This window comes from Podarcis raffonei, chromosome 8 (genome assembly GCF_027172205.1).
Source record: "Podarcis raffonei isolate rPodRaf1 chromosome 8, rPodRaf1.pri, whole genome shotgun sequence".
Lineage (NCBI taxonomy): Eukaryota > Metazoa > Chordata > Lepidosauria > Squamata > Lacertidae > Podarcis > Podarcis raffonei.
In genome coordinates, this window is record NC_070609.1 from 87,374,833 (window position 1) to 87,391,946 (window position 17,114).

General features: G+C 50.3%; 1 protein-coding gene across 1 annotated transcript; it reads left to right on the plus strand.

Annotated features, from left to right (window-relative positions):
* Positions 1–23: 23 nt before the first annotated feature.
* On the plus strand, positions 24–16,717 carry FHIP2B (FHF complex subunit HOOK interacting protein 2B). The gene is made up of 17 exons (XM_053401332.1): positions 24–163; positions 1,542–1,620; positions 2,831–3,000; positions 4,095–4,199; positions 5,098–5,220; positions 6,390–6,608; positions 6,719–6,915; positions 8,200–8,308; positions 9,409–9,485; positions 9,617–9,818; positions 12,042–12,211; positions 12,297–12,425; positions 13,316–13,406; positions 13,592–13,735; positions 14,736–14,876; positions 15,068–15,174; positions 16,460–16,717. Exons 1-17 carry the CDS (start codon positions 113–115, stop codon positions 16,563–16,565), a joined length of 2,220 nt encoding a protein of 739 aa, XP_053257307.1. The 5' UTR covers positions 24–112; the 3' UTR covers positions 16,566–16,717.
* The last annotated feature ends 397 nt before the right edge of the window (positions 16,718–17,114 follow it).

Sequence of the window (17,114 nt, forward strand, 5' to 3'; positions counted from 1 at the left end):
CCCTCCCTCTTCGCGGTTGGGAAGGAACGGCCGCGGGCGGGCGGAGGGGAGAAAGGGCGCAGACGGCGCCCTGGGCGGGGAGGCTCCTCCTCTCTCCTCCCGCGGAGAAGCCATGGCTCTCCTGGGCCGCCTGGGAGCCCTCCTGCAACGGGCCGTGGAGACGGTGAGCGGCGGGGCGAGGGAGCGGAGCTGGGCTGGCCGCTTGGCTCTCTGACTGGCTGGCCGGCTGGTCAATCAACTGACCTGGGAGCTGGCTGATTGGTTATCTGGCTGGCTGGCTCGCTGGCTGGCCACCTGGCAAACGAATTGATTGGTTGGCTGGCTGGCTGGCTAAGAAGCTGACTGTCGGGCTACCTGGCTGGCTACCTGGCTACCTAATTGTTTGGCATGGGCATAGCCCCCCCATCAATACAAATCTGAGGTTCTGCCCCCCCCCAACAAAAATCCTGGCTATGCCCATGTTGGTTGGCTCACTGGCTACCTGGCTGGCAGGCGACCCACGCAGGTGGGGTCAGGGATGGAGCTCATTCCTTAGAAAACCCTCTTTGTTCCCATCTGCCTGACCTTTCAGGCTGGGCTGAGGACCAGGACTGGATTTAGGTTAGATGAGGCCCTAAGCTACCGAAGGTAATGGGGCCCTTTATATGTCCAACTGTCCTTTGTCAACAACAAATTGTTGCTGTTTTTTTGTGTTGAATACAGTAGTTGTGGACAGGATCTGTTCCAGAGCTCCGGTCGGATCCTGAGGTTTCCACAACCAGAGGTGCCGCTTCTGCGCATGCGCGCAGCGTGATAGAGCTCTTCTGCACATGCGTGAGTGGCGAAACCCGGAAATATACTTCTGAGTTTGCCTCTTTCACAACCCAAAGTTTACATTACCCGAGGGCAACGTAAGCCAAGGTTCTACTGCATACCGTAATTTATGGTATTTTATGGACCTAATAGGTATCTAAAGACATTTGCACATAACAAAATATGTATTTTATGAAAGTAATTGTTGAACTGAAATACAATTAAGAAGAAGTATTGGGGGGGAGCAAGAGAGTGGGGCCCTAAGCTATAGCTTGTTTAAAGGTAAAGGGACCCTTGACCATTAGGTCCAGTCGTGGCCGACTCTGGGGCTGTGGCACTCATCTTGCTTTATTGGCAAAGGGAGCTGGTGTACAGCTTCCAGGTCATGTGGCCAGCATGACTAAGCCGCTTCTGGCGAACCAGAGCAGCGCATGGAAACACCATTTACCTTCCCGCCGGAGCAGTACCTATTTATCTACTTGCACTTTGACGTGCTTTTGAACTGCTAGGTTGGCAGGAGCAGGGACCGAGCAACGGGAGCTCACCCCGTCGCGAGAATTCGAACCGCTGACCTTCTGATCGGCAAGTCCTAGGCTCTGTGGTTTAACCCACAGCGCCACCCGCGTCCCGCTATAGCTTATTTAGCTTATATGTAAATCCAGCACTGCTGAGGAGGCATATGAGCAAGGGAGCAGTGTGGGCCTTTCTCCTCACAGCAGCTTTCTTTTCCTCTCACCCTCCCCCTGCAGGAGGAGCCGCGCCTGGACCTCCCAGCCGCCTTCACGGACCACTGGAAGGGCATCACCCAGTTTTACCTGGAGACCACAGGTAGGAACTCCTGTGGCCACGAATGCCCTTTTGTGTGCAGCCACACCTCGCTTTTCTTCTTGTTGAGCTGTTGCTACTTTCTTTACCGTTGCTCTTGCTGTTGATTGATGGAAATGCAAAGCTTATGGTACACAGTTATTTTATGGAGGTGGAGGAAGTTTCTTAGATTAAGTTAGCTGTGATTCCTGCATTGCAGGGGGTTGGGCCAGATGACACTTTGGGTCCCTTCCAGCTCCACAATTCTATGATTCTGTGAATGTTCTTTTCCGAAGCAAGGCAGGTGACATGCAGCCTGAAAGGGGAAATAATATCTTTGTGGCCCAAGTTGTCCTGACCTGTCAGACCGGTGTGGCACACATTCAAATAGGGCTATATATGGAGTTGAGATGCTTATCTCCCACCTTCCTGCCCAAAAAGTACCCTGGAGACACTCTTATCAAAATGATAATAAATCTTTCCCTTAAAAAACAAAGAAACCATGAAATCAAGGTGAGGAATCAAGGGGAATCTATAGGGACAGAATTGGCTAGTTTTGTTTTCTGCCATTTCCCCCTTTTAAGGATACATGACAGCTTTTGGATCCAACTGACATTTCCGAAGAACTTTGAAAGGCAGGAGTATATGATGATAGTATGAGAAAATGCCATAGAGTGGGCCAGTCCTTGTTTTCCAAGAGGGAACCACCCTGCTGTTTTGCGAAAGGGCAAGTAGAAATACTTGTATAAATAAAATTATGGATAAAAGCCAGTTAACACTGGCAAAAAACAAATCCTGGCCCATAAATCAGCCTCCACCTGTGTGGTGTCCTCCAGATGTTAATGAACTGCTAGAACTTCATCATCCTTGACCTCCGGTCTTGCTGTCTTGGAATCTGGAGGTTGGGGAAAGCTGCTACAGAGCTTCTGGGATCAGAGTGTGGTTGAGAAGCAGCACAGATCCTTTAGCCCTATTCAGAATTTGCCATGCAGCTGCAGAGATGTCTGCAGCTGCATTCTGCAGGTATCAGTTCTGGATATTTATTTTAATATCCCAAAGGAGCCCAGGGGAGCAAACAACAAGGAATAAATCAAAAACATATTAAAATGTTTTTTAAATGATGCTTTTCAACCATCTTTTCAGTGCTTGGATAAAGGAATGAATGAGATCCCTGTGTTTGATATAAAACGGGTGAGTGGGTATGCTTGTGACAAGCTGATTATCTTTTCTCAAGATGAAAACAAACCAGCAAAAGAGACGGACATCCCCTGGCGCTTGAAACAGATGCTAGATATCCTAGCATACGAGGAGAAGAAGCAGCCATCGGGGGAGACAGGACCCTGTTTGGAGTACTTGCTTCAACACAAAATCCTGGAGACCCTCAGCACTATGGCAAAAGCAGAGGTACCACAGCTTCCTTTCTGAGGCAGTCCTGTACTTTCTGCCGTCCCTCCCGCCCAAGCAGTGTCTGCTTTGCTGAAATGCAATAGGAGCAGGGCCTTTTTGGCAGTGGTGCCACCGGCTGCAGGCATGATTCTTACTTTGCATGGAGGAGTCAGGCAGTGGAAGATAATTGCATGCCTAGTTTAAGGGGTTCCACAGAGGATGCCTGGTCTGAGAGCCCCCCCAAATCCTGTTGCTGGGTTTATCTTTTAAGCCAAGGATGGGGAACCTGTGGCACTCCAGGTACTGTTGGATTAACTGCCCCAGCCAACATGACCTGTGTACCTCCCATGTACTATTTGTGAGGCAGAAGCAGAAGCAAGCTTTAAACACCTCCTAAAGATCCATCTCTTTAAGCAGGCACTCTTGGTCTCTTAAGAGTCACCACGTGATCCTACCTGATAATTTATTGATGTTTAACTGAATGTTTTATTGATGGCTTCTCTGTTTTTGCTGATGTATTTCTTTTTATTTTTGGTTTTAAATGTTGTAGAGACATTTTTCTGCTTTAAATCATCTTACCGTGTTTTACGTTAACCGCTTAAAGATTTTACATACTAAATGGTATATTTTATTTTATTTTTATTTTTTTTATTAAGGATTTTATTGTTTTACAGAAGTAAGTGTAATGTCTCTCGTATTTTTTCCATGTAACATTTTTACAAATCCGTTTCATTTGTTGAGACATTAGGGGGAGGGGGGAAAAGGGGGGTTATAAACATTATTGATGAGGATGATCATGGAGCTCTCCTGCAGAATAAATTCAACACACAGGCACCTTTTCTTTTTCCCTTTCTGTTCAAGTGGAGGCAGTAGCTAGGCATAACTCGAAGGGCTGTTGCTGGGCTGTTTTATGCTTTCTGGGTTGTTGTTTGCAATTTTAGGGTGCTTAACTGAACTCCTAATTTTTGGTGTTGTGTTTTATTTTGCTGTTCTCATTGACTTGACTGAGTCAGGCTCAAGGCTCCTTGAGGCCTGGTGGCAGGAGGGGACAGGGCAGGATCTTCCGAAGGGACCCTCTGTAGCAGTACTCTTGTCTCTCTTCTGATCCCCAGTATCCCACAGGGATGAGGTCTCACGTGCTCCTCTTCTTCAGCCGCTTGCTGGGACAAATGCAGTGCCCTCTGCTGCATTACCTGAACGTGTACAGGCCTGTCCAGGTGAGTTCCTTTCTGCTGAGCCAGCCAGGGTTCGTCTGAGTTGCCCGTGCCAAAGAAGGCCATTTCCGACACTCCCCTCTTCGTCAAATCAGGTGAAGCTTCCAATTAGCATTGTACTCCGTGCTGACAAAGAAAAATCAAATTCTGTGCCAAGGCAACTCAAGTTCTGCTACAAGAGCAGGATTCCATTTTTGAAAACAAAGCAGACTTGCGTGTTTTCTCTTGGTTCGCGTGATTCTGAGCCCTGGGCTCTAAACTCTTTTGATTACAGTACGATTGCATCTTATGTGTGGGTTTGATGTATAAAAACTCTTTTTGCAGCAGGTTTTCCCCACGCAAAAAAAGGTATTAATCACTCCAACTTGCTTGCATTTAACTTGCAGGATTTCAGCCAGCAGCCTTCAACCACATATGGTTGAAATTGAGCATCTTAAATGTGTGTAAGATGCGATTGTAAAAGGTGAAGGTAAAGGGACCCCTGACCATTAGGTCCAGTCGTGGCCGACTCTGGGGTTGCGGCGCTCATCTCGCTTTATTGGCCGAGGGAGCCGGCGTACAGCTTCTGGGTCATGTGGCCAGCATGACTAAGCCGCTTCTGGCGAACCAGAGCAGCGCACGGAAACGCCGTTTACCTTCCCGCCAGAGTAGTACCTATTTATCTACGTGCACTTTGACGTGCTTTCGAACTGCTAGGTTGGCAGGAGCAGGGACCGAGCAACGGGAGCTCACCCCGTGGTGGGGATTAGAACTGCCGACCTTCTAGGCTCTGTGGTTTAACCCACAGCGCCACCCACGTCCCACAAGATGCGATTGTACTGTATTCTTAAAGCATCTTTCTACCCATTTGCTCCTTGGAGCCACTGCTACCCTCACCCATCCACCCGCTGTCCTTCTACAGAAACTCCTCCACCTTGGGAACGACGCACTAGGCTCTGAGCCTGAGAAGGAAATGATGCAGCTTGTTGCTGCCCTGTGTACCAAGATCAAACAGGATCCGGCCCTGCTGCCCTACGTCCTGGAGGTGAGGGACTCTTGGATCCGCTTGCCTACAGGAGCCAGTACATCTTTTAACAGTCTGGGACAGACTGCAGAGTGCTCTGTTTTCACAAGGTCTGTATGTGCGAGGATGACCTTTAAAGCCCTAAACGGCCTCGGTCCAGTATACCTGAAGGAGCGTCTCCACCCCCATCTTTCTGCCTGGACACTGAGGTCCAGCGCCGAGAGCCTTCTGGTGGTTCCCTCGCTGTGAGAAGTGAGGTTACAGGGAACCAGGCAGAGGGCCTTCTCGGTAGTGGCGCCCTCCCTGTGGAACGCCCTCCCACCAGACGTCAAAGAGAACAACTACCACCAGACTTTTAGAAGGCATCCGAAGGCAGCTCTGTTTAGGGAAGCTTTTAATGTTTGATGTATTACGGTATTTTAATATTTTTTTGGAAGCCGCCCTACCAGATGGGCGGGGAATAAATAATATATTATTATTATTATTATTATTATTATTATTATTATTATTATTATTATTGAAATACAAATGATCTTTTATTGCTTTATTTTTCAAAAGTTATATAGCATTTACTCAACAGAAATTATCTTAAGTCAGTGGTTCCCAAACTGTTCTCTCCTGGCCGGACCACTTAAAAATTGCTGAGAGTCTTGACTTAATTCTTTTTCTGCCTGTTTCCACAGTTACTGTGTGTGTGTGTGAGAGAGAGAGAGAATGAATCCTCAGTGCTCCCAAACCATGCACACCAAGCAGGCCTTTCATGCTGGGTCTGCAAATCAAGCAGTGTATGAATTGCATGAAATAGCTAACTCATTTCGTTTTAGGAATCAAGCGGTTTACTTATTATTTGAAGGGGCTCAGTGGGTGTTGCTTTCTGCAGTGGGTGCTCAGCTGCAAAGCTCAGGTCCATTCCAAGAGTGTTGATCAGGCATAGGCAAACTCGGCCCTCCAGATGTTTTGAGACTACAATTCCCATCATCCCTGACCACTGGTCCTGTTAGCTAGGGGTGATGGGAGATGTAGTCCCAAAACATCTGAAGGGCTGAGTTTTCCTCTGCCTGGTGTTGATTCTGGAGGAGCCACCTATGGCTTGGACCCAGCTGGGGGATTGTGTCTTTGCTTGATTTCCCACCTTAAGCCCAGCATGCCAAACAGGGATAATGTAGCCAGATTCTCCCCCCGTTTTCAAGGGCAAGAATGCGGCGAGTGGGCAGAAAGTGGATCAGGCCTTCCAACCTCCGGGAGCAACAGCAGAGCCTGCCTTGGACCCTGCCCGGACCCTGCCCACCCCTCTAGAGCAGGACAGAAGGCTGTGCCCAGAGGAAGCTTCCTGCGAGGTGCGGCTTGCGGAACCAGCCTCCTCTGCCCCAAACCTGGTGACCTCCCTGATCAGCTTGTGCCAGAGCAAGGTACAGGGCCGTGGGGTGGGGCGTGCGCTGCCTCTTGCTAGGGCAGGTGGAGAAGGTGAGACTTCATATCAGGGAGGGGCTTCAGGAGCGTTGTTTTCCCTCCCTTGCAGAAGAGGAAGGTTGCCCTCAAAGCTCAGGAGAACCTTCTGCTGCTAACCAGCATCGACCATCAAGCAGCTGCCCTGGCTCTGGCGCGAGACAGCAGGCTTTGCCCCCTGGTGGTTGACCACCTCTGCACGCTGTGCGAGGCCATCCCAGCCACTGTCAACCCTGCCGATGTCACCACGCTTCAGCCGGTCAGCTGGAGGTAAAGATACCCCCAGAGTTTGGTTTGTTTTTTTAAAAAAAAAATTTTATTGGTTTTCCAAAAATTTTAAACAAACATAAATCTTAACTGTACTTAATCCATTCTTCATAACATTTTTAGACGACTTCCTCTAATCCCTCTGGCTGAGTTTCAGTATATATCTTTGTAACAGTTTTTCAAAACCAAATTTCTCATAAGATTAACTTAATCACTTAACATCGTTCTTTCTTTTCATTTTAACTTTAAACATTTTATTCTCTAACATCACATATTTAAATCCTAAGCCTATCTGATATTTGCAAATTTTTCCAATTAAATTATCTTAACATATTTAACTAAATTTCATCCATTCATTCTGGTACTCCTCCTCCTTCTGGTTGCGGACTCTTCCAGTCAGGTCGGCTAGCTCTGAAAAGTCCATCATCTTCATCTGCCATTCAAGATACCCCCAGAGTTTTGGGGCCACAAGGAGGACTAGACCTTGGTCCTCCACCAGCAAGTGAAGTGGCCTAGCTGGTTTGCATGGCTTGTTCCCTGGGAACCAAGGAGCCCTCGTTGGGGCTGTTTAGGAGGAAGTATTGCTTCTGAAGACCAGTTGCTAGACACCCCAGGAGGGGAGGGTGCTCTTGTGCTCGGATCCTGCTTGCACAATTCCCCTTTGGGAGTCTGGTTGGCCACTGTGAGAAGAGGATGCTGGACTAGATGGGCCATTGGGCCCACTGCGCTCTTCTTAACATTCTTATGGATGCAGGTTTCTCCCTCCCAGCCCATAAGTCTCTATAAATCCATACACCATTTTGTAAAAAACAAACCAACCAACCAACCAACTTCCAAATGCAGTGCTGCCAATTAATAATTACCGTATTTTTCGCTCCATAAGACGCACCTGACCATAAGATGCACCTAGTTTTTAGAGGAGGAAAACAAGAAAAAAAATATTCTGAACGAAACAGTGGATCTATGATTTTTGTGTGTCATGCTGTGGCCACAGACATGATATGTGATTTGACGGTGAGTTTGGGCTAGCCCAGTGCAAAAATCTTGAGAATCCATGTGGATGCATGCTTTGTAACCACGTTTTTGCGCCATTGCGGCCCCATGAAACAGTGACTTTCAGCGAATGTCAGGCAAAGTACCCTCCCTATTCTGTTTCTGTATAACTCAAACCATTCTGTATTGAGGCTGTCAGACTTAGTTTTGCGTCTCACTCTCAATCTGCCTGACAAGATGTTCAGACAGAGCAGTGCTCCATACATTGCTGAACTGTACCTCTCGCCCTTCCAGGCTTCAGGGCAGCTGCGTTGAGGAGAACGCCTTCCCAGGCCAGGCCAGCCTGGAGGCTTTCTTTGCCTGGCTCGATCTCTGTGATTGCATAGCGAAAGAGGCCCACCCGGTAAGAGACCTCCTGCTGAGAACTCACTCTGAAACTCACCTACAGGTGGTACCTAACACAAAGGAAACTAAAGCCAGTATGCCCAGTAACCTCACCAAAATGCTGGAGAGGGTGCACCTCCACAGGCACATACCTCCACATGTGGTGGGAGTGCCCCCAAATCCAACTATTCTGGACAATAGCCATACAAGAAATATGTAAAATAACTAAGCAAGTATTAGAAATCCCCCCAGAACTGGCCCTACTAAACATATTCCAAGACAATAATGCCCACTCATATAACAAAGAACTCATAACCCACCTACTCTCAGCAACCAGAAATGTCATAGCCAGACACTGGAAAGACCTGTCAAGAGTAAGCATGGACCAATGGTACCAAATAGTATGGGAAACAGCCCTACTAGAAAAATTAACCAACAAACTGAAACTGACATAGGGACTAATAGAAGACGATACCTTCACCCCAATATGGCTCCCCTTCATCACATATACAGCCCAACAAGACAACGACAAGAATCCACCAACAGCATATGAATCAATATGGCTAACCTGATCCAAAAACACCCACCCACCCCACTCACACACGAAAACAAAATTCAACACAGCCAATCACAAACAAGCAACCACACCCTAGGCCAACCCCAACTTCTCTCACCACCAAAGGAACACAAGCAAATAGCAAATGACACTGACACAAAAACCCACACATACATTAAGCAAAATAGAAATTTCGCCTCCCGACCCCACCCACCATGGCCCCTCCACCTCTTTTCCCCTTTCTTCTTCCTTATGTAACCCTAATGTCTTAACAAATGAAACTGACCTATGGAAAATGTAACTTGAAAAAAGAGGCATTGTGCATACCTTTGTAAACCAAGAAAACTTTAATAAAATATTTAAAAAGGAAGAGACCTCCTGCTGAAATCTCCACCCACATCCACGTAGTTAAGTCTTTGGAAGCTGCCTCAGGCTCTTTGCCCCTTTCCAGGGGAGCTTTCTGCATTGTCACTTCTCCCTTGGCCTCCTAGCTGACTCAGGTTTCTGAATGAGGAGGAGCTGCGGAGATCATGATGCGTCATTGTGGTGTTTCACCCCACCAGGTTGTGGCAGGTGCTGTAAGTGAGACGGTGGCTCAGAGGTTCTTCCAGGGAGTCCTGCGGTCCCAGCTGCTGCAAATGTGAGTCCAAGCTTAGCATGGAAAGAGGGGTGAGCACCAAGCCTTGTCCTGGTTGGGGGAACTCAGAGACCTGCCCAATAAGCCCACGGCCAGAGTCAGCCCCCCTCATTCATCCCTGTCTTCCTTGGCAGGTCAGAACGCGGCATCCTTCTCTCGACAGCTGTCCTGACTGCCTTGGTAAGACACATCCGCTCTCCTGCGCTCCTCCAGGAATTGGTTGGGTTTGTGCTGGGAACCAAGGAAGGACCCGCAGTGGCCAAGGATCCAGGCCACCAGCCGCAACACCACCTCTGCTCCCAACTGATTGAGCGCTGCAACCACTTGTCGGATGAGGTGAGCTGAAGTCCTGCTGGAAAAGTTCCACCTGAGCAGGATTCCTGCAAGCACGCAGCAGTGGCTCGGTGCTTGGGTCAGACTGCCCTTTGTTGTTGTTGTTGTTTAGTTGTTTAGTCGTGTCCGCCTCTTCGTGACCCCCTGGACCAGAGCACGCCAGGCCCTCCTGTCTTCCACTGCCTCCCGCAGTTTGGTCAACCTCATGCTGGTAGCTTTGAGAACACTGTCCAACCATCTCGTCCTCTGTCGTCCCCTTCTCCTTGTGCCTTCAATCTTTCCCAACATCAGGGTCTTTTCCAGGGAGTCTTCTCATGAGGTGGCCAAAGTATTGGAGCCTCAGCTTCACGATCTGTCCTTCCAGTGAGCACCCAGGGCTGATTTCCTTCAGAATGGATCTGTTTGATCTTCTTGCAGTCCATGGGACTCTCAAGAGTCTCCTCCAGCACCAGAATTCAAAAGCATCAATTCTTCGGCGATCAGCCTTCTTTATGGTCCAGCTATCACTTCCATACATCACTACTGGGAAAACCATAGCTAGCAACTTACTGGACCTCAGGCTGTTCAGGACTTCACCTTGATAAGACGGAATTCTTCAAGCCTTTGAAGGCCAAGCATCAGCGCTTCCTTGTGGGAAGCAATCAAAAGCCTCAGAGCATGTGCAAAGGACTTTTTCTGAGTCATGAAAACTGCCAGGCTCCCAGGAGTTTGAGCGGGGTTGGGGATTATGGGTTTTGTTCGGCTTCAGGTCTTCTCCCCACTTGTTGGGAACTTAGCCCTGGGGCGATAGTGATGACTGAAGACCACAGCAGGCCATGGAGATCCCAGCATGGGGGATGCTTTTCCAGCCCTCCCCCCAACCCCCGAACCTTCCCTTGCAAAATGGAAACTCTCATGCTTCCTTTGAGGCCTAGTGAACCCCAGGGAAAGAATCAGGCCCAGCTCTTTAGGAGGAAATGAAGCATTCAGCAGCAGCAGAGGCTTCCCCAGGATAGCAGTGAGCTCTGTGGTTGAATCTCTACTCTACGTGGGGCTGCCCTTGAGACTGACTCAGAAACTCCAGCGGGTGCAGAATGCCGCGGCAAGACTCCTTACAGGGTCCTCGCCGCGGGATCACATTCACCCGGTGCTATACCAGCTGCACTGGCTCCCGGTGGAGTACAGGATCAGGTTCAAGGTGCTGGTTTTAACCTTTAAAGCCCTACACGTCCTAGGACCCTCGTAGCTACGGGACTGCCTCTCCTGGTATGTCCCACGGAGGACCTTACGGTCTTCAAACAAAAACATCTTGGAGGTCCCAGGCCACAGGGAGGTTAGGCTGGCCTCAACCAGAGCCAGGGCTTTTTCGGCTGTGGCCCCGATCTGGTGGAACGCTCTGTCCCAAGAGACTAGGGCCCTGCGGGACTTGACATCTTTCCGCAGGGCCTGCAAGACAGAGCTGTTCCACCAGGCCTTTGGCCAGGGCACAGTCTGACCCCCTCCTTTGGTAATCCTCTCAGAACTCTAGCCCAATGGTTGCCATTAATTTGATTTTGAATTGATTTTAAAATGAATTGATTTTAGAATGCTGTGTTACTTTTATTGTTGTTAGCTGCTCTGAGCCCGGCTTCGGCTGGGGAGGGCAGGATATAAATAAAATTTTATTAATATTATTATTATTATTATTATTATTATTATTATTATTATTATTATTATCTGCCAAGCCCCTTTGTAAGGTTCAGAAAAGGAACACCAAAATGATCAAGGGGAAGGAGTGACTCCCTTCTGTAGAGAGTTGCTCTTCTGCTTTGATCCTATTGCAGGTTTCCCATTGGGCCATCTGGTTGGCCCCTGTGAGAACCGGATGCTGGACTAGATGGGCCATTGGCCTGATGCGGCAGCCCCTTCCTATGTTCGTGGCTTGGTCAAGATGGGAAATGACAGTCTGCAACCCCAAAACCCAGCAACGTGGTGCCCTTGTCCCTCCATAGCTGCTCTTGCTTGTCTGCTACCAACTGGCCTTGCCTGCTGGCTGCCTGGAGTTTCTGTGGGTCTCCAAGGGGTGGCTCCAGGCTGCCTGAAGTGAGAGCTTCTCTTCCAAAACGGAGGCCAACCCCTGACTTCCATCTCCCTACACCTTTTTCCAGGTGGAAGGAGGTGGTAGAACTCAGCAGCTTCCAGTGCTGGGAGCAGGGCCTCCTAGCGGGCTTTCCTGACTCCTTGCCCTTCTTCCTTCCTCCCCTCCAGATCAGTATGGCCACCTTGAGGCTGTTTGAGGAGCTGCTGTGGCTTCCGGATCGCCGTGTCATGCAGCGCCTGGTCCTGGACCACCTGGAGGAGCGCAGCTACCTCCTGAGAAGCCCACCTGGGCAGGAGGAGTCCCTTGCTCGCGAGCAAGAGCCCTGCGAGGATGGGCTGTAAGTGAGAGCGGGAGAGGAAGGTTGGGGGACGGGGCCCTCGTCCAGGCCAGCCACTCAGTGCTTCTGTTCTCCGTCCCTGTAGAGAACTGGAGGAAGATCCCTACTTCATAGACGGGTTCCCAGGCACCAGCTTCCAGGTCTCTACCAAGCCGGGCGTCCCTGCCCCAAAGCAGCAAGCCCAGCCGCAGGACGTGAAGGAGGTGGTCAGCAGGTACGAAGGCGGGGCAGGGAGACCGGCTCACAATACGTGAACAGCTTAACCGAACTCACAAGGCAGGCCTTCGCCAGCCGCCTCCACCCCAGCCCAGCCAGGCCCAAGCATTTCAGGTGTGCTAGATAACTCTGTGGGTCCCTCCCCCCAACTCTACAGTTCTATGGTTCTTGCTTCCATGAGGGCCAGCCACATTGTGGCTGTCCTCACCACTGCTGATGGGAGTTGTAGTAGGCACAAGGTAGACAGGGGCTGCCATCAAGGGAGCTATGTGGCTTGGCCATTTTACAGGATTTTTTTAAATGGCTGAGCATTTTGGTTGGAGCTTGCATGATATATTAGGCAAACAACTTGGCTTTCTGCATCCAGCTCGGTTTTTAACCCTGCCTGGATTATATCTCTGCAATGTATATACAGTGGTACCTCGGGTTAAGTACTTAATTCGTTCCAGAGGTCCGTTCTTAACCTGAAACTGTTCTTAACCTGAAGCACCACTTTAGCTAATGGGGCCTCCTGCTGCTGCTGTGCCGCCGGAGCACGATTTCTATTCTCATCCTGAAGCAAAGTTCTTAACCCGAGATACTATTTATGAGTGAGTGGAGTCTGTAACCTGAAGCGTATGTAACCCGAGGTACCACTGTATATATACGGGTTATCTGGTCCAAACCCCTGCAGGAATCACAGCTAAAGAATCTCTGACACCTGGCCATCCAACCTCTGCTTAAAATCCCCAAGCGAAGGAGAGGCCACTGCCTTCCGAGGGTTAAGGTTCCATGTTAAGGTTCTTCCTAATGCTGCTCTCTTCCTAATGCTGACCCTCACACCTGGGTCCTGGGTCTCAGAGGCTCCTTTGCCCCCCATCACTGCCATCCTGCTTCCTTCTTTCTCAGCTTCCTCTGCCTGGTTCCCAGTGAAGCAAAGACCTCTGCCTACCTGGAAGAGGCCGGGTATGACACCTATGTCCACGATGCCAGTGTGCTGGTGAGTCACTTGTCTCCCTGCCTACCTGATCTCTGCTGATGTGTGATACCTGGCGTTGTTCCCTGCTCCTGCGATTCACAGCATTTGAGTTCATTCTGCTTTATTGTCTCAGCTGGGCCCTGCAAGAGCCTCTCCTTAGCCCCTTCCCCTGCCCACCTGCAATCCATCCCCTCCTCTTCTGTCAGTTCCAGGAATGTTGTACCAAGGCGTCTTGCTGGCACTGGCCAAAGGCCCCTCGGCCCCTGGAGACCTGCTCTGCCAGCACCGGCTTCTACGAGGGCCGTTTCTTGGAAGTGCTCTTTGAACGGCTGATGCGCATCCTGGACCAGGTAAGGATGGGAAAGGGGTCCTTGCTGGGAGTGGCCAGCATTGCTAAGACCCTGGAGCCTGTGGCCTAGAAGCAGCAGGGAGAGACAAGTTTCAGGGCCTGCTTCCTTATCTAGGATGGAGCGCTAAGATTCTCTACCAGACTGCCTCAGCGGGGGAGCTGGAAAGCTGGGCTCTGCTGTGAGAGGCCAGCTCCATTTGGCCTCCTCTCCCCTCACCTGTCACCTGGGGGCAGCCATTCCATCAGGCAGTCTCAGGGGAAGAGAAAGTGGGAGCAGCAAGGCTCATTGCATCAGCTGTGCTTGAGGCCCAGCTCCTTCAGCCGCCTCCTACCCCTGAACTGAGCCACCTGGTCAACTATTTAGAAATCTCTGCCTGAGTTTTTGTTTTCCTCATCCCTCCCTTTCCTTTTCCCCTTGTGTGTTGTGTCTTGTCTCGTAAGCCACTCCGGGAGCCTCTGGCTGATGAGGAGGGTACTCAGATGCTCTAAATAAATACATAAGAGGGAAGGGGAAGTGAAGTGAAGGCACGAGTCAGGTGTTGATCATCAGGTGAGCTGTGCATAAGCAAGCTGCCGGCTAGCTCTGTGGAGGCTCCTTTTATTGGCACAATATGCAAAACCAGTCAGATACATTTTGGATTGTGACCTTTACACATCTTCCAATCCTGAGATCGTGGGGTGGTACAAAGTTATTTTGGCACCTGTTTCCACCGCATCATTTTCCCCTTGCACAGTGTATGACGAAGGAGACAAAGATCACAGACAGGGCACGGCAGACCACTAAGAGAGCAAAGGTTAGATAGGGGGCATGATGTTCAGACAGCTGTGTCTTTGTCTGGTTGCAGAGAGCAAGTGCAGAATGTCGTGGGTGGGGGGAATCACTTCTCTTCTGCTCTCTTCCCTCCCCCTCCGGTGACCCTCTATGCCTGGCTGTTTGTGCAGGCTGTGAATGATGCCCCACAGTTGAGCCCTCTGCCTCTCTTCTTATTCCTCCCTTGCAGCCCTACGCAGTGAACCTGCAGGTGACATCGGTGCTGTCCCGCCTGGCTCTCTTTCCCCACCCTCACCTCCACGAGTACCTCCTGGATCCCTACTTGCCTCTGGCCCCCGGCTGCAGGACCCTCTTTTCCGTCCTGATCAGGGTAATGTCTAGTCTTGGCAAGGCAAGCCGGCTAGGTGGGGAGAAATGGGGAATGCTGCCTGGGGAAGAAGGTGCCTTTTGGGGTGTCCTGTGCCTCTAAGCTAAGGGGAGCCCTGTTCCCCCAGCTCCTCCTCTCCACCTGACTTGGAGGCCTAACTCACAAGCCGCCCCGCTGGTCTCTCCTCCTTCCAGGTGATTGGAGACCTAATGCAAAGGATCCACCGGATACCAAACTTCCCCACCAACTTGCTGCTGGTCCGGAGGGGGCTGATGAGGCTGGTCCCTGCTGAAGAACAACAGTGAGTGTTGGGGGGACACGGCACACAGGTTGAAAGGGCTGGTGCCAACCTCCAGTTTGGAGAAAAGGAAAGGTAAAGAAGAGGCTGCATGAGATGAGGGAACCCTAAAATGATAGAACGCATGCAGCAAGTGAATAGAGAAAAATGAAGCTGAATGATAAAAGAAAGGACTTCTTCATGCAGCACAGAGTTAAACTATGGAACTCCCTTCCACAAGAGGCAGTGGTAGCCACCAACTTGGGTGGACTTAGAAGAGGATTAGAGAAAGTCAAGAAGGAGGAGAGGGCTGTTGATGGCTGCTAGCCAGGATGGCTCTGCTCTGCCTCCACAGTCGGAGGCAGCAATGCATGTGAACACCAGTTGCTGGAAGCCACAGGAGGGGAGAGGGCTCTCGTGCTTGAATCTTGGATTGCGGGTTTCCCACAATGGGCATCTCGTTGGCCACTGTGAGAACAGGATGCTGAACTAGATGGGCCCCCTTTGGCCTGATCCAGCAGGACCATTTTATATTCAGGCACATCCCAAACTCGTAAGGCATGGTGCGGGGGGACAACCAGACCTGTCATTTTCATATTCATCTATTCTTTTCACAGTCTGATATTATTATTATTATTATTATTATTATTATTATTATTATTATTAACCCTGCCCACCTGGCTGGGTTTCCCCAGCCACTCTGGGCAGCTTCCAACAAAATATTAAAACACAGTAGTCCGTCAGACATTAAAAGCTTCCCTAAACAGGGCTTCAGATGTCTTCTAAAAGTCTGGTAGTTGTTTATCCCTTTGACATCTGGTGGGAGGGCGTTCCACAGGGCAGGTGCCACTACTGAGAAGGCCCTCTGCCTGGTTCCCTGTAACTTGGCTTCTCACAGCGAGGGAACCGCCAGAAGGCCCTCGGCGCTGGATCAGACGGAGCTGCGCAGACCATAGAATCATAGACTTGTAGAATTGGAAGGAACCCAAGAGGCATCTAGTCCTTCCCTTTGGGATGCAGGAATCACAGCTAAAGACTCCCTGACAAATGACTATCTGCAGGGAGGAAAAGAGGCTGACCTGTAAAGGAGGCAGTCTTTGGTTTAAGTCTCCCCTCCGGCAAGCTCCTGTCCTTCTGGGCACGACACTGGCCTCCTCTGCTAAAGTTGCAAAGGACTCAGATAGTGCACATATGATGGTGTTTTGCAAATGTAAAGTGCTGTTGTTCTTGAGAAGCAGAAGTGGGGAGGTGAGCAATAGGAAATGAGGGCAAGGCCGCTTCCTCAGCCTCACATGCTGCTTCCTTACAGGATCGGCCATCGTACCCTCCTGGAGGGGGTGGTTGTCCTCGAAGAATTCTGCAAGGAGCTGGCGGCCATTGTCTTTGTCAAGTCCATGCGCGAGGTCCCCGCCTGACGTTCCAAGGAGCGCGCTGCCCCTTTTGGATCCCACACTTCTCAAGGGATGGCTGCACAGCTGGGGTCTGGAAAGGGCATTTGTGGCAACCCTAGAGGCCTTTGCAGCCTCGTAAGAACCGGGCCTCAGCCGTCGCTGGTTGCCTTCATGCGGGGAGAGCAGAGGCAGGCCCCAGGAGCCCCACGCCCAGTCCCTAGAGCAAAAGTCTCAGAAGTCAGGCTGCGACGAGGCGAGACCTAGCTCTCCCTGAGGTCGAGCATGTGGTTCCTCAGCAGAGCCAGAAGTGCTCTGCCTTCTCCCTCAGAAGTCTCTCGCCTTGGCTCCAGTTGTGATTTCAGAGCATCATGACTCCCTTCCTCCCTGCAGCAGCCTGGAGCCTGCATGTGGCACCTCAGGGCAGTCTGGTACAGAAGATACTAAAGGCTCCTCCTGGACTTTCTGGGTTTTTAATCTCTGGCTTGTTTTATTTAATGTTTGCCCAATGGGAAAGTGGGGCAGGCAGGGTGACCGAAAGCTGCTTTGTGAAAGGAAGAATCTTCCTACTATCCA

Coding starts and splice junctions, on each gene's coding strand:
- FHIP2B (XM_053401332.1), top strand. CDS start 113: ATGGCTCTCCTGGGCCGCCTGGGAGCCCTCCTGCAACGGGCCGTGGAG. Junction 164..1,541: donor TGCAACGGGCCGTGGAGACG/GTGAGCGGCGGG, acceptor CTCCCCCTGCAG/GAGGAGCCGCGCCTGGACCT. Junction 4,200..5,097: donor ACGTGTACAGGCCTGTCCAG/GTGAGTTCCTTT, acceptor GTCCTTCTACAG/AAACTCCTCCACCTTGGGAA.